The 23,959-nt window shown below is 50.9% G+C and overlaps 1 protein-coding gene across 1 annotated transcript in view; it reads left to right on the top strand.

The window, feature by feature from the left end:
• Positions 1 to 18,217, top strand: part of LOC309667859 (uncharacterized protein) — a 33,395-nt gene extending 15,178 nt beyond the window's left edge. The window contains exons 7-22 of the mRNA XM_082476798.1: positions 206 to 321; positions 1,279 to 1,493; positions 2,165 to 2,273; positions 2,414 to 2,617; positions 2,696 to 2,792; positions 6,528 to 6,612; positions 10,939 to 11,543; positions 11,876 to 11,979; positions 12,235 to 12,389; positions 13,625 to 13,793; positions 14,224 to 14,347; positions 14,487 to 14,605; positions 15,661 to 15,875; positions 15,986 to 16,094; positions 17,422 to 17,625; positions 17,938 to 18,217. Of these exons, the coding sequence (XP_082332924.1) occupies positions 206 to 321; positions 1,279 to 1,493; positions 2,165 to 2,273; positions 2,414 to 2,617; positions 2,696 to 2,792; positions 6,528 to 6,612; positions 10,939 to 11,543; positions 11,876 to 11,979; positions 12,235 to 12,389; positions 13,625 to 13,793; positions 14,224 to 14,347; positions 14,487 to 14,605; positions 15,661 to 15,875; positions 15,986 to 16,094; positions 17,422 to 17,625; positions 17,938 to 18,025 (2,718 nt within the window). The 3' untranslated portion in view covers positions 18,026 to 18,217. The remainder of the gene's footprint in view (positions 1 to 205; positions 322 to 1,278; positions 1,494 to 2,164; positions 2,274 to 2,413; positions 2,618 to 2,695; positions 2,793 to 6,527; positions 6,613 to 10,938; positions 11,544 to 11,875; positions 11,980 to 12,234; positions 12,390 to 13,624; positions 13,794 to 14,223; positions 14,348 to 14,486; positions 14,606 to 15,660; positions 15,876 to 15,985; positions 16,095 to 17,421; positions 17,626 to 17,937) is intronic.
• Positions 18,218 to 23,959: the final 5,742 nt, after the last annotated feature.

Below are 23,959 nucleotides of genomic sequence, written 5' to 3'. Positions count from 1 at the left end.
ACCCAGAGGGATTGTAGTCTGGGGCACGAACCTGGGCTCTGCTCTTGGACTGTCCCCTCCTCTTGCCTCTGTTTCCCCTGCTCACAAGCCTACATCTGATGCCCTAAGCAAGCTTTTCTAAAGGCACCAGGCCTGCACCTCCCTCTCTTCTTCCTCTGCCCACCAGCTGGTCGCTAACAGACCCCTCCCCTTCCTCTGCCCCAAGGAGATCAAACTCAACCTGCAGAAGGAGATCACCCTGGCCAAGGCCAAGCACAGCATAGCTGACCTGTTCCGGACACCCACCCTGCGCCGTGTGACCTTCTGTCTTTCCCTGGCCTGGTAACCCACCACCCCTCCCTGCCCACACCGTAGCACCCCTGCCAAGCAGGGGTCATGGACAAGGCTTCTGGCAGGCTCACCTAAGGGCAAGGCCTAAAATACCTGCAAGAAGAGTCAAGGGATCCCCTCCTCAGGGCTGCCCCAGTCCAGCCCCAACCCCAGAAATCTCTGGCATCCCTGCCCCACACCCGGGTCCAGCCGTAAGGGTCTGCTTCCTTCTGGGGTCACACCCACCTCACCCACAGGGCAAATGCTCCAAACACCTTCGCCAGCTCACATCCCTACCATGTGAGCTGTGCCTCTCTGTCCCTGCCCCCCACTGGTCCAGCTCTGCCCTCTGGGACCCCGCAGAACAAGCCTGGCCCTCAGGGCTTCAAGATTTAACGACAGAAATTGTGATTCTTCTAAGTCTTCTCTTTTGCCCGACATCCCACATCTCCTTCAAAGCCCTTTCCGTGACCTGGTTCTGACGCCCTTCTCATCCTGGCCATTCCCATGTGAAAAGGATTCAGTATATCCAGGAACTCTTCAAAAGGGATCCCACAATTCTGAGAGGGGGAGGGGAGGCATCTGACCCATGTGTGTGCAGCCCTGGGGACTTTCACCTCCCCCATCTGAATGTTAAACCATTACCCAACAAAGAGAGATTGTTTACTGCCTCCTTTGGTCTCCAAGAGTCCCTCCAGGACCGATATTCTCTGGAATCAATTATATGGCACTTTGTCACCATACCCTAGACCATGTCCATGTCAGACATAACCAATCAATCCCCGCACTCTCTCACTGAGCCCAGACACAATCTCAGAGGCCTCAAAACAGCACTGAAGCAGCCCCTATCAATCTGTTGCAGTTGGGACAAGAAATGAAACTATTCATCATCCTGGTGACCCAATGAGCAGTATGGGGAGAGGCCCCCGCCTGGCTGTGGGTCCTAATCAATCACTCTCTGACCCTCAGGTTTTCCACCGGTTTTGCCTACTATAGTTTGGCTATGGGTGTGGAGGAATTTGGCGTCAACCTCTATGTTCTCCAGCTCATCTTTGGTGGGGTTGACATCCCAGCCAAGTTCATCACTATGGTCTCCATAAGCTATCTGGGCCGGCACACCACGGAGGCCGTTGTTCTACTCCTGGCAGGAGGCTGCATCCTGTCTCTCATCTTTGTGCCTTCGGGTGAGAAGCTGGGGCTACCCCCAGAGCCCTCCGAAAGAGGCTGACCCGTGAGACCAATGTGTCTGTGGGCCTCACAGGCTGGGAAGTGGGGTTCCAGGGACTCCAGATCTGCTGAGTCTGCCTCTAATTCACTGTGTTACCTTGAGCAGCTCCCTGTACTCTCTGGGGCTCAGGTTTCTCGTCTAGAAAATAACACAGGTGGGCTAGATGATATCAAAGATCCTTTTTCAGATCTGACTCAGGGCAAAGTATGGTGGTGTCTACACAGTGAGAGGAATTGCTCGGGATTTGGGTGTGGCCTGGGTGACATCGCTGCAGAAGACAAGCTTGGATGGGGAAACATCAGAGTCCAGTGCTCAAGGAACACCCCACAACCTACTCCACCATGACCTGGGAAAAGCCACTTTTACTTTATATAGATGTTTGGGTGTTGATACACCTATATCCTTCCAAAGGAACTGGAGATATTTTAGGACAAAAACAGATACAACAAAATATGAGAATAGGGAATCAGAGCCAGGGAAAAACCCAAATGCAGCAGGACACAAGCTTTAACTTTGGATCTGAGCTGTCCGGCAGCCAAAGCAAAAAGGGAGACAAGGTCTCTGAGGAGTGCGAACACTCAGGGGCTCCTGAGCCCCGAGGTCTACTGCGTTTTCTTCCCTCTGCAGACTTGTTGACCCTGAGGACAGTACTGGCCGTGTTTGGGAAGGGATGCTTGTCCAGCTCCTTCAGCTGCCTCTTCCTCTACACGAGCGAGCTATACCCCACAGTCATCCGGTAGGTAGGTGCTGGGCCTGGAAGCGGCCCAGCCAAAGGATACAGGGGCAGGTGGGATTGTGACCCCTGTCCAGGGGTCCCAGAGCTGTTCTTTGAGAACCCACACACAGGCTGCCAATCTCTGCTCTGAACTCTCCCAGGCAAACAGGTATGGGCATAAATAACCTGTGGACCCGCGTGGGAAGCATGACGGCCCCACTGGTGAAAATCACCGGGGAGCTGAAGCCCTTCATCCCCAATGTCATCTTTGGGACCATCGCCCTCCTGGGAGGCAGTGCAGCCCTCTTCCTGCCTGAGACGCTCGATCGGCCCTTGCCAGAGACCGTTGAAGACTTAGAAAACTGGTCAGTCCCCTGTTTCTGGCCCCACCAGTCCTCCTCCTTGGGGAAGGCCAGGGCTTTTCCTGAGCTCTCTTTCCCTAGGTCCCTGCAGGCAAAGGAGCCAAAGCAGGAGCCAGAAGCAGAAAACGCATCCCAGAGGATCCCTCTGCAGCCTTGTGAACTGGGCCTGGGCCCCAACTGAAGGCAACAGACCCTCCTTTCCCTGCCCTCCAGAGACTAATCCCAGCCAGGTCCTTGCCTGTCTCTGGGCTCCGCAGGCACCTTGGGGAGTGCCCTGGGTGCATCTATGCTCCTAGGACACCGTCTTCTGAGAGCTTGGTGGAGGTATCTCCACCACCACCGGAGCTCCCCAACCCAGCCCTGGCCAGTTCAGAAGTTTGGCCACGGGCCTTCGCACACCCCACCTTGCCCTCACCCTCCCTGCAGCCTAGGCCCTGCCATTCTTCTGTCCAGCCCTTCCCCACTGACCACTTCCCCCCTTGTTCCCACTCCCTTCCCCTTCTTGCTCCCACCCCTTTCTTCAATGGGAGGTTTCAATAAACAGCAGTGAAGAACTCAAGCCATGCTGCTCAGGAACAGGGGTGGGAAAGGGGGCAGGGCCTGGTACAGACGTGTAAGCATGCGCATCTGCCCATCCACACTGGCATGTACATACAGGTACGGGCACACAGGTACATGCAAGCTGGGCTGATGTGAACACGTGTGTCCAGTGTGAGCACACTGACGTGTGTATACGCCAAGCCTGTATTAGTCGACTCGGACTGCTGTAACAACATGCCACAGACAGAATCACTTAAACAATTTCTTCCTCACAGTTTGGGAGGCTGAGAAGTCCAAGATCAAGGTGCTGGCAGACTCACTTCCTGGTGGGGGCCCCCTTCCTGGCTTGCAGATGGTCAGATACCTTCTCACTGTGTCTCACATGGCCGGAGAGAGATGAATAGAGCTTTCTGGTTTCTCTTCTTTTAAGGGCACTAATCCCATCATGAGGGCCCCACCCTCATGACCTCATCTAACTCTAATTACCTCCCAAAGGCCCCACCTCCTAGTACCATCACATTGGGGGTCACAAAGCAGTCTATAGCAAGTCCTGTCCTTGGAAATACCACGTGTGTATCTACATGTCCCGTCATGCGTGTGAGCACTTGACTAGAAAAGCCCAGAGTGGCTGCAGACGGAAGCCAGGGCTCCTCCAATCCCGACCTCCTTCTCCCTGCTCACCCCAAGTCTCTGATCCATGTCCCAACCCTGCGCCCACCAGGCAGCTTTGTCTCCTATTTAACTGAGAAAACTGCAACTGTAACGGAACATTGTCGACGTCTGCCACCATGTTTCCCAAGTTTCCCCCAATCACAACAGAAAGTCCAGTCCTCCCATTGGGGCTCTGCATCCAGCCTCTCCCACTAGCAGCCATCTGCCATCTCCTTGGGTCTCTTCCCTTTCCCTCTCTCCTGGCTCCTTTGCATTACCAGTTAAATAAACCCAAGGCTCTCCTATCTTAACACAAACCAACCAACCAACCTTCCTTGGTGGCCACGCCTCCCTCCAGGGCCACACTGTCTCTTTCTCCACTTCACAGCCAAACTTCACAAAGCTCCTGTCTGCCTCCCCTGCCTCCACTCTCTAACCTCATCCAAACTGTGCACTGGCTCCCACCCTTCTCTGAAATTGTTTTCACCAACAACACTCATCAACCCCTGTGCCAAATCCATAGGTCACTTGTCATCCCTTGTCTTACCTGACCTCACAGCAGATTTCATTCTATCGGTCATGGCCTCCTTCCTTGGTTTCTGAGATGCCACGTGCTTACAGCTCCCTCCCACACTCTGGCTGCTCCTTCTCAGTCTCCTTTGGGGTTTCCTGTAAATGCTACAGTGGTCACTTTGTCCTGCACCCACACCTTCCTCAAGGGTCTACATTTCCCGGAACCTGCTAACTGAACAGTTAACATGACCCTGCACCTCTGGTCATGATTGACTGGACCAGAGGGCACTTCAGATCCAAATCTCATTAATCACACGTTCCCTCCTGGCTGGAATCTGGGTCATGGAGGTTCTAGTACATCTCTTGTTTCTTGTCCTGAGAAGGCAAGTTAGCATGAAGGTGGGCTGGCCCAGATAAAAGTAGAGCAGAGAAAATCAGTTGCAGAGAAAGAATGAAGCAGGTGCACAGAGGGGGAAAAAAAAAAAGACATGGGCCCAGATAAACAGATAAACAAATGGTGAGACCATTTGCATTTTTTTTTTTTAATTTATTTTTGGCTGTGTTGGGTCTTTGTTGCTGTGTGCGGGCTTTCTCTAGTTGTGGCAAGCAGGGAATACTCTTCATTGCGATGCGCAGGCTTCCCATTGCGGTAGCTTCTCTTGCTGCGGAGCATGGGCTCTAGGCACACGGGCTTCAGTAGTTGCAGCACGTGGGCTCAGTAGTTGTGGTTCGCGGCCTCTCGAGCGCAGGCTCAGTAGTTGTGGCGCACGGGCTGAGTTGCTCTGCAGCATGTGGGATCTTCCCCGACCAGGGCTCGAACCCATGTCCCCTGCATTGGCAGGCAGATTCTTAACCACTGCGCCACCAGGGAAGTCCCTGCATTGATTCTTAATGGATTCCAGGTCCTAATTCCCTCTTATCCCTGGATGCACATTCTGCCCCTGGGTTCTATCAACTATTTTGAATTCTCTGAATAAACTCCTTTTTTTCAAAGATAAACTCAAGTGTTTCTGTTCCTTATAACCAAACAATTCCAAAAGCAATTCCTTTATCAGCTCTTAATGATCATCTCTCAAAACTCTTCCTAGGACCTCTTCCTCTAGGATTCTTTACCAGCAATGTCCAGTGAAAATATAATGCAAGCCACTTGTGTACTTTAAAAATTCCTGGGCTTCCCTGGTGGTGCAGTGGTTGAGCGTCAGCTTGCCAATGCAGGGGACTCGGGTTCGAGCCCTGGTCTGGGAAGATCCCACATGCCGCGGAGCAACTGGGCCCGTGAGCCACAACTACTGAGCTCTGCCCGTCTGGAGCCTGTGCTCCGCAACAACAGAGGCCGCGATAGTGAGAGGCCCGCGCACCGCAATGAAGAGTGGCCCCCGCTTGCTGCAACTAGAGAAAGCCCTTGCACAGAAACGAAGACCCAACACAGCTAAAAATAAATAAATAATAAAAATAAAGGAATTCCTTAAAAAAAAAAAATTCCTAGTAGCTATTAAAAAGATGAAATTAATTTTAATACTATAATAATATTTTTATTTAACCCAATATATCCATATATTACCATTTCAACATGTAATCAATAGAAAAGTTATCAATGAGATATTTTATAGCCTTTAATTCATACTGAGTCTTCAAAATCCATATGTATTTTACCCTAACAGCATATCTCCATTAGGATTAGCTCAATTCAGGCGCCCAGTAGTAGCTAGTGGCTACGATACTGGACAACTCAGACACACAGCAGGGCTTCAATTATCAGCCACGGAGCTAATTGCTCTCAAGTCTGTATTTAGATATTTGTGAGAGAGCGCTTAATAAATGTGAAGTAAATCATATTGCCCCCACGTTTCAATTTTTTGGTAACGTCCCAGCGGGATGAAGTCTAAACTCTGTTACAAGGCCCATCATGATCAGGCCCCAACCTGCCCCAATGGCTTCAGTTTTTCACACCCTCTACCTTGCACCCTGAAATCTAGCCGCATTTCACTTCTTTCGGTTCCTAGACTGCAACAGCTCCTATTAGGCCTGCCCTTCATCCCTGCCTGGCACCTGACTTCTCCCCATCCCACCTCCACAACATTTGACTTAGGGTCAGCTGACAATGGGACCACCAACGTCTCCCCTTGGCTTGAGTGGGTCTCAACCTGCAGGGAGAAGAATTGGGCTCAGTGAAGAACACTGGCTCTCTCACCCCATCCCCATCTTTCAGTTGTCCAGAATTCAGGGTGGCTCCCAGGATGTCCTAGCTGTTCCTGTGCAGTATCCGGGGGTTTACTGCAAAGACACACAGGAAGGTAAGGGAAGATGCCCAGGAAAGCAGCTCCTAGTCACATGTTCAGGACTCCTAGTGACCTGGGATGCTGGTATCAGGATGTACTGACCCCCCCGCCATATACGCCATTCCTCTGGCCATTCCCGACTCCCCATCTGGGTTCCACCTTCTGTCCATGTCTGCTTGTTCCTCGACAACTCCAGCTCCTCCCGCTTTCCCTATTCGCTTCTCTCTGTCCCTGAACTGGCTCAGTGAATTGCCACCCAATGTGGAGCACCTCACTTGGGGGGCGTCCTCATACTGAGCCACTTCATTGGTTACTAGACTCATATCCAGCCTTTAAATGGCAGTCTTTGGATTAATTTCTAACTTATATACTACCCATTGGCCAGAGTAGCCAGGCCGCAAGGCATAAAGCTCACAATTTGGCTCCTTGCTCCGAATGTTGTTGTAGACCTGGCAGGCACTTGGAGTCTGCCAGACTTCTCTCCAGGTCAATCATTTCAAACTCACACTGAGGGCATGTGATCTGAGCAAGAGTGTTTTCTTTATCTGTAAATTATTTTATTTGAAAAGTCTCACAAAATAATCAACATCAAAATCATAGGTAGTCACACACCTTAAATCCCGTTTATTTAATGGAATAAAATTATACAAAATCTGGATGTCTCAGAAAATCTGGGATATGTATGTGATGGCTGCTAACATAGTAGAAAAAGCAATGGAATCAAGAGGGCTGAGTTCTAGATTTGCTTTCTGTGTGATCCTAGACAAATCCCTTGCCTACTCTGGGCCTTGGTCTCCTCATCTGCACAATGGAAGTTTTCACCTCTGTGATGGTGTTCATCGCTAATGGCACGTGGTTCTGTGGCTCTTGACCAGTCGGAAGTCCTCAGATTTGACCCCTTCTCGGTGAGCAAGGCCAGAACTTAAGTCCACATTCCAGTGAGCACAGAGGAGTCCAACTCTGGGTGTTTAGTGACCCAGAATGTCCCTAAAGGATAGTTCCTGGCTCTACAAATCATTTGCCACGGGAGCAATTCCATCCAGAAACTCTCCATGAGCTGAGAGGCTGGTGGGAATCCCCTCACTAACCAGATAATTCCAGGAGCCAACCACAGTTCAGTCCCTAGAGTTTCCAGTTGAGCCTTTTCCAGACTTAGGCAGGCTTGGAGCTGGTCAGACACTAGGGAGGGAGCTCTTCTCCCAGGCAGGATTGGACACAGGCTCAGAGAAGAAGGGTGCTTGTAGGGGCCCACAATCTCCCCCACTGCACTTGGCACTCCACCCACCCCCCCATGAGGGCACCAAGTCCTGGCAGGAGACTGGCGCCAGAACCCCCAAGCTGTTTGTCCAGCTGTCCTCACATCCCCAGGCCACAAGGTTCTTATATACCTTGGCCTGGAAAATGTTGTCAGGCATCTGGACACCCATGGGGTCCCAGCCCAGAACCAACACAGGGTGGGAGGAGGGAAGCTGGTTGAGTCTCATACCTCTCTGGGCCTCCCCTATTCTCTTCTGTACATATGAGGTCAGATGGTCACCAAGAGCTCTTTAGCTGGGCAGTCCACACCTCCAGAGTACTAGTTAAGAACTTCGTTGCCTTTGAAGTTAGAATAGGTTTGAACTAGCGTAAGATTTTATGTACCCAGGACTTCAATAGACAATAAATACTCCCCCAACTTCATACACAAAAGTGTAGTTTGTGTAAACTGCGCGATATTAACAGAGCATCTTGACTCCTTACAAGAGAAGTCGGAAGTCAAACTGCTTCCCCTCAGTAAGACTTGGAGATTTGTGCCCAGAAGAATTGAGAAATGCCCCTTCCCTTCACGGCCCTTGGCATCAGCTAATTTGTACAGGGCCTGGCATACCTCCTGTAAAACTATGGAATAATAATCCATTGTGTTCAGACATATGCCAAAATCTCTGAAGTGGGCTAGAGGAGCAGTCAATAGGTGGCAGATTACAGAGAGGGACAGCCAGAGACCTCAAATGGAAACACACCACGAAGGGCAAAAAAGAGTCTGATATGGTAACCCAAGCCCAGCAATCGAGTTAGAACATGGTGGGAAAGGGTGTTGGCCTGGACACAGGGAGACCAGGGTCTTGATTCAGCCACTCCAGTGGCAAAACTGGCTGGGTAGGCGCAGCTAGGGGAAGACTTGCAGCACTTTGGAGCCTTCAAGTCTGCTGTTATTCTGGGGAGGCAGAGGAGTTCTCATGTTCACCTTGCAAACATTTGCCCATTCAAATAAGCATGTGGGGATTCTTAGAAATATGTTGGTAGGAGTCATCCATCTGACTGCACTGTCCTTTGCCAAGCAGGTATGGGATTGATCACTATACAAAAGAAGTTTGAGGACATCTTCTAGGGTAGGGTTTCTTAGCACTATTGACATTATAACTCCAGAAAATTATTGGTTATGGAGACCTGTCCTGTGCACTGTAGGATGTTGAGTAGCATTCCTGGGACTCTACCCACTAGATGCCAGTAGTACCACCACCCCCAGTGGTGACAACCAAAAATGTCTCCAGATGTCCCCTGGGGAAAAATCTCCCCCAATCGGGAATCACTGTTCTGAGGGTAAGATGTGCCTAGGCACATTTTTCTCTCTAAAATCAGTGTGATAGTGTCACCTTTTTACCAGAAACAAATAATAAGAACAGCTCATGATCACTGAGCCACAGGGCAGGGACCACCTTAAGATCTTTACCTGTAATTGCTCATTTAACCCTCCAACAACCCAATGAGGCATACACAACCATTATCCCCATCTTGCAAACAAGGACCCTGAGATACAGAAAGTTTAACAACTTGCCCATGGCCAGCAAGTGTGGAGTGAGGATTTGGATCCAAGTAAACTGAACCCACGGTTTATATAATATACATTATGGAAAGTAAAATCAAGAAGCTGTAACCCACTCTCTTGACATGCCCAACCCATGATCCAACCAATCGGATCCCATAGAAACCCATCCAATCAGAGCTTGGTACTGCCCTGAGCAGGAGGGACCTGGACGCAGGAACCAAACCGTTGGGGAAATCAAGTGAATGTCTTAGAGTTGTGGCTAAAAGTAAAATACGTTCACGCTCATTGTGAAGAAGAAGGAGGAGAAGGAGGAGAAGGAGGAGAAGAAGAAGAAAAAAAAGGAGGAGGGGGAGGGGGAGGAGGGGTGGGGAGGAGGAGGAGGGGAAGGGAAGGGGAGGGGGAGGGGGAGGGGAGGAGAAAGAGGAGGAGAAGAAGGAAAAGAAGAAGGAGGAGAAGGGGGAGGAGGAGAAGGGGAGGAGAAGGAGGAGGAGGAGAAGCTATAGACAGAAGACAAGACAAAGGGAAATTTTGAATCAGGACGAGCAAGAAAGTAAAAGCTGAGATACTGGAAGACTCAATCTACATCACATAAGATGTTGGTCTTAGGTCCCACTGCTTCAAAAGCAGCCTCTGACCTCTATTGTGTCTTCCAATTGAACAAAGCCGTGGTCCTATAAGATATAAGCTGTCCCCAGAAGACCAAAGACCGGGGTTGCCAATTTTAGCAAATAGTACAGGATAGTGGGAAGCAGTCGCATAGCACAGGGAGATCAGCTCGGTGCTTTGTGACCACCTAGAGGGGTGGGATAGGGAGGGTGGGAGGGAGACGCAAGGGGGAGGGTTTATGGGGATATATGTATACATATAGCTAATTCACTTTGTGATACAGAAGAAAGTAACACAACAATGTAAAGCAATTATACTCCAATAAAGATGTTAAAAAAAAAAAAGAATACAGGAAACCCAGTTAAATTTGAATTTCAGATCAATGAATACTTTTTTAGTAAAAGTATGTCCCATGTAAATATTAGGGACATTCTTAACACTAAAGAAAAAAATTTCTTTGATGATCTGAAATTCAAATTAACTGGGCGACCTGTATTTTCTCTGGCAACCCCTCCCCAAGATGGTCCCTTTGGATCCTGCCCACTAAAAGGGACAGAAGCCCCACAAGAGGCCGGCACACTTCCCAGAGCCCAATCCCCTCACTAAAAGGAAGACAAAAAGGTCCCACCCTGTCCCCTCCTGCCCCCAGATGCCCCTCCTGCCCCCAGATGCCCCTCCTGCCCCCAGATGCCCAGTACGATCTGCTCCCATCACCCCCACTTCAGTCCACCCTCTCCTGCCCTTTATACCCACGTGGAGAAATTCCACTGATACAAGGATACTTGGAGGGTTAATCCTTCTGATACCAAGTCACACTTTAACTCATTCCCTCCAGGCCAAGGATTAAATACTGCCCCTGTAGGGGTCAGGGCTACAGCAGACCCTGAAAGCTGAGAAACACACCCCACACACTCACACCAATTGAGAAGAGGCTGCCAAGGAAAGGGAGGGACGGAACAAGGAGAGAGAAGAAAGGAGGGGCCGCCTGGCCGGGCTGCTGTCCCCCCTACAGAGCCAGCTCAGATTCAGTTCCAGGAGCAGCTTGGCTGCGGAAGCAACGGCAGTCCCTCTCCTCCAGGGAAGGGCAGCAGGCGGACCGGCACACAGACGGAGGGCCCGGGACTGGAAGTCCTCAGCCCCCAGCCTCTCAGCCAGGCCTGGCCCCATGGCCTTCAATGACCTCCTGCTGCAGGTGGGGGGCGCCGGCCGCTTCCAGCAGATCCAGGTCACTCTGGTGGTCCTCCCCCTGCTCCTGATGGCCTCCCACAACACCCTGCAGAACTTCACCGCCGCTGTCCCCACCCACCACTGCCGCCCGCCTGCCGACACCAACCTCAGCAAGGACGGGGAGCTGGACGCCTGGCTGCCCCGGGACGGGCAGGGGCGTCCCGAGTCCTGCCTCCGCTTCACCTCCCCACAACGGGGGCCGCCCTTTCCCAATGGCACAGAGACCAATGGCACGGGGGCCACAGAGCCCTGCACCCACGGCTGGATCTATGACAATAGCACGTTCCCTTCCACCATCGTGATGGAGGTGAGGAGACCTGGGCCCCTCTGTGCACCATCCAGAGTGTGCTTTCCCCTCTGAGACACACACACACACACACACACACACACAGACTGTCTCAAATTCTCCAGAGGCCAAGATGGGAAAATGGAGAAAGGGGTTCAAGATGGGGGTCTTTGTAGGAAAGGGGGAGGTGGGAGTTGTAGGGGTCAAGAAGAGTCTCTCAGCTCCTGGGGCCAAAGAGAAGAGTCGTGGGAAGAGGGTGACACAGGCCTCAGAGGGCCAGCCGGAAGGAGGGCAAGGGCCTGCCCTGCAGCCCAGGCTCACCTTGGCCTGACCCTTGCCCCCTCTCCCCACAGTGGGACCTCGTGTGTTCTCGTAGGGCCTTACGCCAGCTGGCTCAGTCCTTGTACATGGTAGGGGTGCTTCTCGGAGCCATGATATTCGGGCACCTGGCAGACAGGTCAGTCCTGGGCAAGGCCAAGGAGCCGGGCTGGGACTGGGGGCTCCTCAGCTGGGCTTGGGGGGCCTAGGTGGGAGGTTGGCATCACCAGCTGGGGCTCGTTTGAGGACCTATAGCAGAGCCTCATGATAAGTCACGGGTCCTGCAAAGACCCCCACCCCAGGGACTCACCCAGGGCAAGCGCCCCTCTCCCAGTTTAGCCTGGCCCCCGCTGGTCCTCAGGACCCCTGCTGCAGGTCTTCCTTCCCCCGACAGGCTGGGCCGCCGGAAGGTGCTGATCTTGAACTACCTGCAGACGGCTGTGTCAGGAACCTGCGCCGCCTTTGCTCCCAACTTCCCCGTCTACTGTGCCTTCCGGCTCCTCTCGGGCATGTCGCTGGCTGGCATTTCCCTCAACTGCATGACACTGAGTGAGGGAGGCCGGAAGGGCAGGGCAGGCCCCTACCCACTCCCCTCCGACCACCCAGCCCTGCAGCCCCTTTCCAGCCTCCTTCCCAGCCCACCCCTCCTGCACTCAGCCTGTCCTGCCCTTCCAGCCAACATAGCAGCCTTTTTCCCGGGGCTCACACCATCCTGACCTCTCATTTAGACATGTGATTGCAAACTCCATTGTTAGGGCCAGGTAATTCCCATAAATGACTGAAGCAGACAGCAGGCATTAGGCAGTGGTGAGCACTGTCTCCGAAAGATAGTCACATCCATCCAGAGGGGCCACAGCCACTCAGCTGCTCCAGCCAAGAAGTCTCAGGGCTGTCAGATCTTCCCCCACCCTTTTTTATCAGTGTAAAATATCCCAATTTTTTTTAACATTTGCAATTAATTCTCATATTTTTAACATAGGGCAAGCCAGCATCATATAGACCAGACACATTTATGGACTGAGCGTGGCCTGTCCGTGAGTCATCAGTGCGTACCCTTGGATAAGTCACCTCCCTTCTCCCTGTTTCTCAGATGAGGAACCTGAGGCTGGGGAGAAGGGAAAGGATTTACCCAAGCTCATTCCTCAAGCCCAGAAGGGAATCTAAGGATTTGGGATTCTCCAGACTAAAGGAATTAACCAGGACAAGGCTAGGGCTGGGGCAGGACACCTAGAGAATCCAGTCCCAAAGGCCAATCTAAGTCTTCAAGCCACTGCCCCAGCTGCCAAATCAGGAGCCCACAAGGAACGAAACTGGACCTCTTCCGACAGAAGCAGAGAGGTGGTCCCACGCCCACCTCAACTCTCCAGAGTGGAGGAAAGCTACTGCCTCCTCTGAGCTGCTCTGGTCACTGAGGCTGAAATCCAGCCCAGACTGAGGAAGACCAGAGGGGCGGGTGCTGTTGAGGATGGAATGAGTGGTCAGAGGTGCTCTGAAGGGAAAGAGGGCCCTGGCCAGGACAGTAGGTTGCAGAGGAGCAAAAACACACAGCAGGGGAGTGGAGGGGACAAGTCCTGGGGATTCCAAACCTACCTCCCCATCCCCACCTCCATCACAAGTCCCCCACTCCCCCTCCCATGGCCCCCAACCTCGTTTGATGTTATCTTCCACTGAGCCTTGGGACAGACCAAGGTTTGAACAGAGAGAGGGGTCTTGGTGGGCTCCACGGGTCTCCACCCACCTGGCACCCAGTAAGTTCCACCGCTCCATCCTAACCCTCTTTTCAGATGTGGAGTGGACGCCCACCCACACGCGGGCCTGCGTGGGCACCCTGATCGGCTACGTCTACAGCCTGGGCCAGTTTCTCCTGGCCGGTGTGGCCTATGCTGTGCCCCACTGGCGCTACCTGCAGCTGCTGGTCTCCGTGCCCTTTTTTGCCTTCTTCATCTACTCCTGGTGCGTGGGGCCCAGAGGGATGCAAGGGACAAGACTTCCCCCAGATCTCGCCCACAGAATCAGAGAAGGTCAAACCCAGGCCAGTGACTCAGTGTGACCTGAGGAAACTGAGGGAAACTGAGGCTCTGGGCGGAAAGACTTGCCCCAGCGTGTCCGGTTCTCTGGCTTCCCCAGCTCCCCCCAGCTCTCCGGCCTGCCTGCCCTGCTCCCTTTACCCAGCACCCAAGGGCTGAGCTCCCGTGTTGGGGAATAAGTCATCGCCAAGCTGGGCACTGCCTTATGGTCCTAGAGATTGGGGTGTGGCAAAGTCCTGGGTTCCCAATCTTACATAAAATCCCACTGCAGACCTCTGGAAAGCCCACGCCCTACCTCCAGCCCCAGTGACTGGAACTGAAGCCACGCCAACACCCACGCTCACCCCTGCTCCCAGGTTCTTCATCGAGTCGGCCCGCTGGTACTCCTCCTCTGGGAGGCTGGACCTCACCCTGAAGGCCCTGCAAAGAGTGGCCTGGATCAATGGGAAGCGGGAAGAGGGGGCCAGTCTAAGTATGGAGGTGAGACCCCTGAGACCTCCCATGACACCCCACCAGGGCTCCATCCCTAAACCGAGGACTCACAGGGCTTCTCTGAGTGAGGAGCTAGGCTGGGAGGAGCTCCTATGAAAGTCCAAGCCCTGAGCCCCGTCCATCCCAGCAGGTGCTCCGGGCCAGTCTGCAGAAGGAGCTGACCCTGGGCAAGGGCCAGGCCTCGGCCATGGAGCTGCTGCGCTGTCCTGCCCTTCGCCGCCTCTTCCTCTGCCTCTCCATGCTGTGGTAGGCCCAGACAGACAGACTGATGGACAGACAGACAGACCAAGAGACAAAAGACTGGTTGGGGAAAGAGTGGACGCAGGGGATGGAAGAAGGGAGACAAGAGGGAGGAAGTCAGCAGACCAGCTATGAGGGGCAGGAATCCCCCACCAGAGAGAGTCTTAAAGAACCAGATGACCTCCAGCCTCAGTTTGCCTCCAATCCCCAAACTGGGCATCAATCTCTCCATATTCTTCTCCTTTTATCAGCTCTGTTCCAATATGGAAACACTTCATCGGTACTGATGGCCCGCAGAGTCAACAGAATTACATCACAGAGGCAGAGACAAGGCTGGCTTGCAAAACATTGAGAGACATTACTGGCCTTGTGGTGCCTGCCAGAAACACAGGCACAGGCAAAACTCATCTCTGAAAGTACACTCTGGCCAGGGCTGAGACCAGCCAAAAATCTTCCCTTCCCACTGCAACATTACCCATTACCCCTCTTACGTGCTACCCTCCCAACCCCATCATCATAGCAATCCCATGACAGTTAAGAGAAACATGGTCAGAAGGAACAATCCTGCCAATGAATTCTTTGCTTCCAATTTGGGATTTACTCCAGGTTGTGGGTTCTGTCCAACAACCTGAGCTTTATATTCTGGGCTCTTGACATCTTAAGAAGCACACCTATCCCAGGACCACGGACAGGTCCCGGAAAACTCTGGCCTCTCCCAACACCTTGGCCCTAAAGATATGGCTTTGGATATCCACTTGTCCTCCCTCAGTCCAGTATCAATAGATAAAATAAAGACTAAAACTGTGTAAATCCTACATGGCAACTAAGTGAAGATTCCCTAATACACTGGGGACACTATCAGAAGACTGAGAAATCTGGGGCATTGGAGGACTACCCCAAAACGCAAAGTGCGTACTAAATGACAGAAGAACTATCAGGCGAGGTAGACTCCAGATTCTTAAGCAGGGTAACCTGTGCAGCTCACCCCTGTTTTGGATGAGCACCTGGCCCCCCCTTTAATCTTCCTAACAAACTCCATACCCCTCGTCCCTCCCCACTAGGTTTGCCACTAGCTTTGCCTACTATGGGCTGGTCATGGACCTGCAGGGTTTTGGGGTCAGCATCTACCTAATCCAGGTGATCTTTGGTGCTGTGGACCTGCCTGCCAAGCTTGTGGGCTTCCTTGTCATCAACTCTATGGGCCGCCGGCCTGCCCAGATGGCCTCACTGCTGCTGGCAGGCATCTGCATCCTGATCAATGGGGTGGTACCCCAGGGTGAGCACCTACGAACATCTTGGTCCCTCACCCTTGGCCACACCCCCAGACACGACCCAACTTCTCAGCCCGCACTCCCGAGATCTGCTGACCCCCTCTCTTCTCTCTAGATCAGTCCATTGTCCGAACCTCCCTGGCTGTGCTGGGGAAGGGCTGCCTGGCTGCTTCCTTCAACTGCATCTTCCTGTACACTGGGGAGCTGTACCCCACAGTGATCCGGTGAGTGGGAGCTTAATGGGAGGGGCTTTGGGGCAAGACATTCCCCCGCACCCAGGTCAGACCCAGAGCACAGGCCAGTATGCCCCAGCCCAAGGCCCCCTCCCAGCACCTAACGGTGAAAGGTCTATATCAGCCGCTCAGTACACGCTTAGGCTGCCCACTAAGCTCTTACCTGACCTGAGGGGAAGATTTGAGCCACCAACTGGGACAGGGTTGGAGGCCAAGAAGACACATCTCAGAGGCAGTTAATTGAAGTCCCCCCCTTGATCTCCAAAGCATAAGTTAGAAGCTGCCACAAAATCTAAATTCCATCTTTAACCAAGTAGTATGTCTGAAACCAAAGACCACAAACATGAAAGTAATTTTTTATCACAGAGCAACCACTTAATAACGGTGGTTCTGGGAGTTGTATGGATAAATACAGCACTGCTTCTTTGAGTGCCAAGGTTGCAGGGAGGGGGTATTTTTGCATTAAGACACCAGAAACACATATCTATTTTAAGAATGGGATGCAAAATTCATATGAGACGTCAAAGAAATGCCAGGCTTCCCTAGGCTACTTGGAATGAGAACCCCAAGGGGTCACGGTTACTGCCCTGTACCTTCAAAGGATTTCAGCTGAAAGAACAATAGTATAAAGTAGTACTATGTGCCAGGCACTGTCAAACTGTTTACAAATATCAACTCTTTTGGTCCTCATAACAAGCTTATGAGGTAGGTACTATGATAATTCCCATTTTCCAAATGAGAAAACTGAGCCACAGAGAGGTTAAGTGCCTTGCCCAAGGTCACACAGCTTATAAGTCAGGAAGCTTAGATTTGAACCCAAGCAGTTTATCTCTCTAGTCAAAGTTTTTAACCTCTGCTCTCATAGAGAATGTTCTTAACATATTCTTAACATGTAGATTCCAGGTCCCTTCCCCTGGGGATTCTAATCCAACAGGTCTGTATGGAGCTGGGGCAACTGTAAATCAAATCCCTCAGGTGATCTGAGAACAACTGGCCGAACTAAGCTAACTCAACAGTTCAGTAAACTGTCCAGAGAGGGCAAGAGACTTGCCCAAGGTCACATAGCAGGTTAAAGGCAGAGGCAAAATTCAATCTCCTGATTCTCTGCCCAGAGCCTTTCCCAACCTGTTTTGGTTTTTTTTTTTTTTTTTAATCTCCAAAATAAATGCCAAATTGGTTAGCTAATCAAATGGGGAACAGAGCAGGCACCAGGGGGTCTCCTGGGGCAGGGCCCGAGCTGCCTTGGCCCCAAATTCAGCCAGAACCTCAGCGTTCATGCCAGAACACTAACCGGCGCCCATCCCCCTGGGTCCCGCAGGCAGACAGGCTTGGGAATGGGCAGCACTCTGGCCCGAGTGGGCAGCATTGTGAGCCCACTGGTGAGCATGACCGCCGAGATCTACCCCTCCGTGCCTCTCTTCATCTACGGCGCTGTCCCCGTGGCTGCCAGCGCTGCCACTGCCCTGCTGCCGGAGACCCTGGGCCAGCCACTGCCAGACACGGTGCAGGACGTGGAAAACAGGTGGGCCTCCACCCAGACACAGCAGGGACTCTCCCCGGGTCACACATCCAGGCTGGGGCGGCTTTAAGACTCAAACCCAGGCCTCCTCTTCCAGGCCAGGGCTCTTTGTCCCTGTGTCCCCAGTTGGCTGAGAGTCTCCTGGAGTCCTTTCTTGGGGCTCGCGGCTCCAGGGAGTGGTAGATGTTTGGGGGCAGAGAGCTGGTAGCTGGGCACAGCTGAATGGAGAGCCCCCTGGGAGGCCCAGGCTGGCCTGGAGGCTGCATACCGAGGGCACCACTCTCCTGCCCACCCACCCACCCCGACCTGCCACAGGAGGAGAGGGAAGAGGAGGCAGCAGCGACAGGAGCGAAAGCAGATGGTCCCGCTCCAGGCCTCAGCACAAGCGAAGGACGGACTCTGAGGGCTGAAAAGGAGCCTTACGGAGCCCTGAAGGAAGACAGGGTCCTACAGGTCCTGGGCCGCTCACAGGAGAAGGGGGAAGGGGGAATGGTGGCCCAAGTGTTGGGGCCATGGCTCAGGGAGCACTCCCCAGGGGCCCCCCTCTCTGAATAGACGCCGCGAAGACCGCATAGTAAAAGGTTTGTGCGCACCATCTCCCTTTGTCTCTCCTGTCTCAAAAGTAACAGCCGCTCCGCTTCAGCCAGCTTCCAGGCCAAAAGAGCGTACAATCCAGTCCCCGCCCTCAATCCCCAGGACTTTACAAACCATCCCAGGCAACCGGAGGAGAACCTCTTACCTCGGCCCCCTCCCCTGTCCCTGCTTTCCTCCCTCTTCCCTCCTTCCTTCTCTAACCTATCTAAATACTGCTATTTCTGAGTTTTAAATCCCCTACTCTCCAGCCCTTCCCTATCAGGCTGGAAACTGACAAGGGCCTAACATGAAAGCAGCCAATCAGAGGCTTTGTTTCCGGATCCTCCCTCTCTGTGAAAGCTCCTGGGAACTTCTGGCAGCGAAGGAGGAGAGAAAAGAGAGCAGCTGTGACGTCAGGGTGCTGATCCCTGCTCCTCTGGATTCCAGCAGGGTCTGGACTCAAAACCAGTTTGCCACTTCCAGCTCCGCACCTGGAGATTCAGCCTGCCTAATCCTCCGCACTGCACTTCCTGGCCTTTCTTTGCTGCTCAGCCTCCAGCGGGCCCTGGGCTGGTGGAGGGGAAGGAGGAGGAAAAGGGGAGGGTGGAACCCAGCCAGAGAGCCACCTCTGAGTGCTAATTTGGTGCCGGGCACTGTCCTAAGCACTTTGCATGTATTAACGCATTCAATCCTCCCAGGAACCTTCTAGAGATAAGTGCTAGTATTAGCCCCATTTTACAGGTAAGGAAATCAAGGCCCAGAGTGGTTAAGTAACTTGCCCAAATTCACACAGCTATTAAATTGCAGAGTCAGGGTTAGAAGCAGACCACGTGGAATGTGTGTGCCAGGACATCCCCCCTCCCCCACCAATTCCCCGGGGGCTGTGAGGCACTGAGACTTTGGCCTCTTCCACCCCCCAGGGCTGTGCTTCTACTCCTCCCTCCTGAGCTGAAAGGAGACAGAGAAGGGGGGGGCGGTGGAGGAGACCGGATCACATGGTAGGAACCATGTGAAAGGAGGGATAGAAGGCAGTTTAGGGATCACAGCCAGGAAAAGAGGAATATCCAACCACCTACATCAGCAAGGGAGCCCCCTTCAGGGAAGCTGGGGGTGGGGGTGGAGGTGGGGGCTTGGAGTGGGGAGGCCATGGGAAAAGATAGTCCTTTTAACACCCACAGGTGGCAGGAAGGAGGGGGCTGGCAGTGCCCTCTAGTACATGTACTTGCTTAGTCATGCTTGTCTGCTGGCACACTGCCCCTTACTCTTTCCCCTGCAAGCGACCCAGCCCCCCAGACCCTCATCCCCTGGGGAAAGTTCACACTCTCAAGCTGTACACATTGCCTTCCAGGTGGGACCCGAGGGCTCGAGCTGAGTCAGGGCAACCTGGAGAGGGGAGGTGGCCTGGAGCTCCCCTGAAAAAGCCACAAAGCCCTGGGAGAGCTCAAGGCAGCTCAGACAGCCAGAGGACAGACTGGCCAGAGCTGAAATCACCGTAACCCACCCCACATCCTGAAACATCTGAAACCTTGGTGTTCCCCGATGGTGCTGACATTCCCATGCTCCCCAAGAATTTCTTGGCCACTGTAGGACCCAGTAGATGCCAGAGCGCCACCAGCCCCACCCCTGCTGCTATTTCTCAGGCAGTGTTGCCCTCGTGGCCGATGAGGGGCACCTAGGAAGGCATCTTCTGCTTCTGCAGATGTAGGGGTTTGGGGGACCAGTGACTTGCCCTACCCCTGCCTCAAAATCCTGCTAGCAGCTCTGACATGTTCTGATTCCTGTAGGTCTCTCATCTCTGTGCTTAGATCACCTGGTACCTGCATCTGTCTCAACCAGAGCCAGTCCTTGGCCTGTCCCAGCTGCATACACCCCCAACTGGTAAAGACCTGGTGCTGACTCAGGTGGCTTACACCATCTGCACGGACTCCGTTTCCCCAGCTCCTGGCCTGAGGCTTCCTGCACTCACCCCATGCCCTTGACCAAATGGAATTCTACCTTCCTCCCACTCTTAAGTCACCAGTACGTGACTTCTGACCCGGTCTCCCCAAGGAGTCAGCCCCCAAACACTGGCTCACATCTCATCCTCTTGCCTTGGAAGGCCAAGTTCTAATACGGTCATGCACCACCCCAGTGGCCACAGATGCTGTCCCCAGTTTTGAACACAAGGTCCTATCTTCAGCCAGAGTAGGTAGAGCCTTTGAGGCCACCCTCAATTTCTCTGCCTACAGCCTTGAGCACTTCCTGGGCAGGACGGCACATTCAAGAGGTTCTTCACCTGCATGACGCTGGTAGGGGGCTCACCAGAAGCCACCTTCCCAGGGCCCCACCCTTGCATCCCAGGTCCCACCCCAACAACTCAAGCTTCAGTCCACACCAAGCTCCTCCATCAGGCTCTTCTCCCCACTTCCCAGTAGTTACATGGCCCCTTGGAGAGCAGATGCCCAGCCAGTTAAGCTTTCATTTCGCGTGGTAGGCTGAATAATGGATGCCCAAAGATGTCTACATCCTGATCCTGGAACCTGTGAATATGTTACCTTACATGGTAAAAGGGACTTTGCAGATGTGAATAAGTTAAGGATCTTGAGATGGAGAGATTATCTTGGATTACCTGGGTGGGCCTGGTGTGGTCACAATAGTGATTTTTTTTTAATACATTTATTTATTTTATTTTATTTTATTTTATTTTATTTTTTTGGCTGCATTGGGTCTTCATTGCTGTGCATGGGCTTTCTCTAGTTGTGGCGCACGGAGGTTACTCTTCGTTGCAGTGCGTGGGATTCTCACTGCGATGGCTTCTCTTCTTGTGGAGCACGGGCTCTAGGCGTGCGGGCTTCAGTAGTTGTGTCACATGGGCTCAATAGTTGTGGCTCGCGGGCTCTAGAGTGCAGGCTCAGTAGCTGTGGCTCACAGGCTTAGCTGCTCCGCAGCATGTGGGATCTTCCCGGACCAGGGCTCAAACCCATGTCCCCTTCATTGGCAGGCGGATTCTTAACCACTGCACCACCAGGGAAGTCCCAACACAATAGTCTTTTTAAGAGAGAGGCAGGAGATCAGAGTGGGTAGTGGGAGATGTGACAACAGAAACAAGAGGTCCTAGTGATACAGGAAGGGACCACAAGCCAAGAAATGCAAGCAGCCTCTAGAAGATGAAAAAGACAAAGAAATGTATTCTTCTCTGAAGCCTCGAGAAGGAATGTAGCCATGCCAACACATTGATTTTAGACTTCTGACCTCCAGAACTATAAGAAAATTAATGTGTGCTGTTTTAAGTCACTAAGTTTGTGGCAATGTGTTACAACAGCAGTAGGAAACGAATACACATCCCTTATTCTCAGACTCCTCCAGGAGTTTCAAACTGGCCCATAGAGCTTTTATTTTCCCATGCATTATGTTTTTGGTGGGGATAGGGCTGTACTGTCCAAATCACCAAAGGCCTCACCACTGCCTATTGTCTTACATCTGACAGATTCACATATTTATGTTACCCTCTGACCCTTGTAGCCAGTTAAGTTTAGGACTCCTAGACCCCTCTCTGTTTAACCCCTACCTTACTTTCACATTTTTTAAATTGTTGAAGGAAAGATTTTTGTTCTAGGTATAGAGAGCAAAAGAAAAACACTGGGTGGGTCCCATTGCCCCATTGTTCCTCCTCTTTCAAGAAAACCACTTAATGTTATTCTCTGAGATGTGACTGTCTCCATGTAGTTCATGCTGTAACCATGGAACAGTAGCTGACTCCACTGCAAAAAGCTGGAGTAATAAGCTAGATGACCTTGAGCCTCGGTTTCCCTGACCAGCTCTAGTAAGGTCTGCTCCTGCTTCTCCTAAATGTCTCCCCCAAGAGAAACCCACACCTCAGTAGCAAGTTCCATGTAAGCCACACCCAGAGAAGAAACCAAATAGCCTGCTAGGGCTAGATTAGATTTAGCTGACAGACAATGCTGAGTCTGGATGGGATGTCTGGAACCGTGGCAGCCATCTTGTGACCCAAGAGGGAAACCAGAACAAAGATGAAGGCAGCAACTAAGAGTAACAAAGTGGAAAGATGGAACTAACCTAGGGGGTTGATGGTGTCACTGAGCCACTGATTTAACCAATCCTGGAGCCACCTACCTCTACTCTAATGGTAGAAGGTAAGAATTTAAATTTAAGTCCTCCTTATCCTCTTGATTCTTTAAGCCATTGTAAGTTGGTTTTTCTGTGATTTGCAGCCAAAGACATGATAACTAATATATTTTTACAGCTTTTTAAAAATATAATAGACAATTAGTTGCCCATATTTACAGTGTTAAATTTGATGAGTTTTGACAGATGCATACACCCATGAAACCATCACCAAAATCAAGACAATGAACATAGCTATTGCCAGCAAAGTTTCTTCATGCCCCTTTTTGTGTGGACATGGCTTCCATTTTTCTTGAGCAAACATTAAGGAGTGGAATGGCTGAGTAGTATGCAAGATGTATGTTTAAGTTTTTAGGAAATAGCCAGTTTTCCAAAGTGGTTGTAACAATTCACCAAGTATGTGAGAGTTCCAGTTGCTCCACATCTTTGCCAACTCTTGGTATGATTGATATTTTAAATTTTAGCCATTGGAGGGAATGTGTAGTGGTATCTTATTGTAGTCTTAATTTACATTTCCCTAATGACTAATGATGTTAAGAAAATTTTATGTGCTTATTTCCATCTAGATCTCTTCTTTAGCATATATTCAAAACTTTTTGCACATTTTTAATTCGGTTGATTTTTTATGATTGAGTTGGAAGCTGTTTTTTAATGTATTCTAGAAACAAGAATATACTCCTTCCATTTTAAATTTTTCAGAGTTGTTTTGGCTAGTTTAGATACTTTGTGTTTCCACTTAAATTTTAAAATCTTTTACCAGATATGTGTTTTGCAAATATTTTCTCTAAGTTTATAGCTTGTCTCTTCATTTTTATGAGTGTCTTTTGAATAGCAAAAGTTTTTAAATTTTAATGGTCCAATTTTTTATTTTTTTCTTTTATAATTCACGCTTTTTGTGTCTTATTTTTTAAATCTTTGCCAAACCCAAGGACACTAACATTTTCTCTTATGTTTTGTTGTTGTAAGTTTATAGTTTTAACTCATATTCAGGTCTATGATCCATTTTGAGTTAGCTTTGTAAAGAGGGTTGTGGTTCATTGTTTTTTGCATATTGTAACCAATTATTCCAGCACTATTTGTTAAAAATTTTTCTTTTCCTCATTGAATTGCCTAGGTAGCTTGGTCAAAGGTAAACTGGCTACGTGTGTGGCTCTATTTCTGGACTCTTCTATACCATTGATCTGTTTATGTGTCTTTACATGAATATCACACTGTCTTATTAACTTTAACTTTATAACTAGTCTTGAACTCAGTGTAGATCCTTTAATTTTAACTTTTTCGAAGTTGTTTTGGCTACTCTAGATCGTATGCATTTCCATATAAATTTTAAAATCAACTTGTAAATTTTTACCCAAAAAACTACTAAAATTTTGATTTGTATTACATTGAATCTATAGATCATTTTGGGAATAATTGTCATCTTAACAATATTGAGTATTCCAATCCATGATATAGTTCTCCATTTTTTTAGATCTTCTTTAATTTCTCTCAGCAATGTTTTGTACTTTTAAGTGTATAGATCTTGCACACATTTTGTCAAATCTATCCCTAAGCATTTCATATTTTATGCAATTATTAATGATATTTTATTTCATTACAACTGTTTGTTGCCATTATACAGAAACTGACCTGATTTTTG

Source organism: Balaenoptera physalus, assembly GCF_965194825.1.
Source record: "Balaenoptera physalus genome assembly, chromosome: 10".
NCBI classification, from domain to species: Eukaryota; Metazoa; Chordata; class Mammalia; order Artiodactyla; family Balaenopteridae; genus Balaenoptera; species Balaenoptera physalus.
The sequence above is the reverse complement of the archived record's forward strand: the minus strand, read 5'-3'. Positions and strand labels throughout refer to the sequence as shown.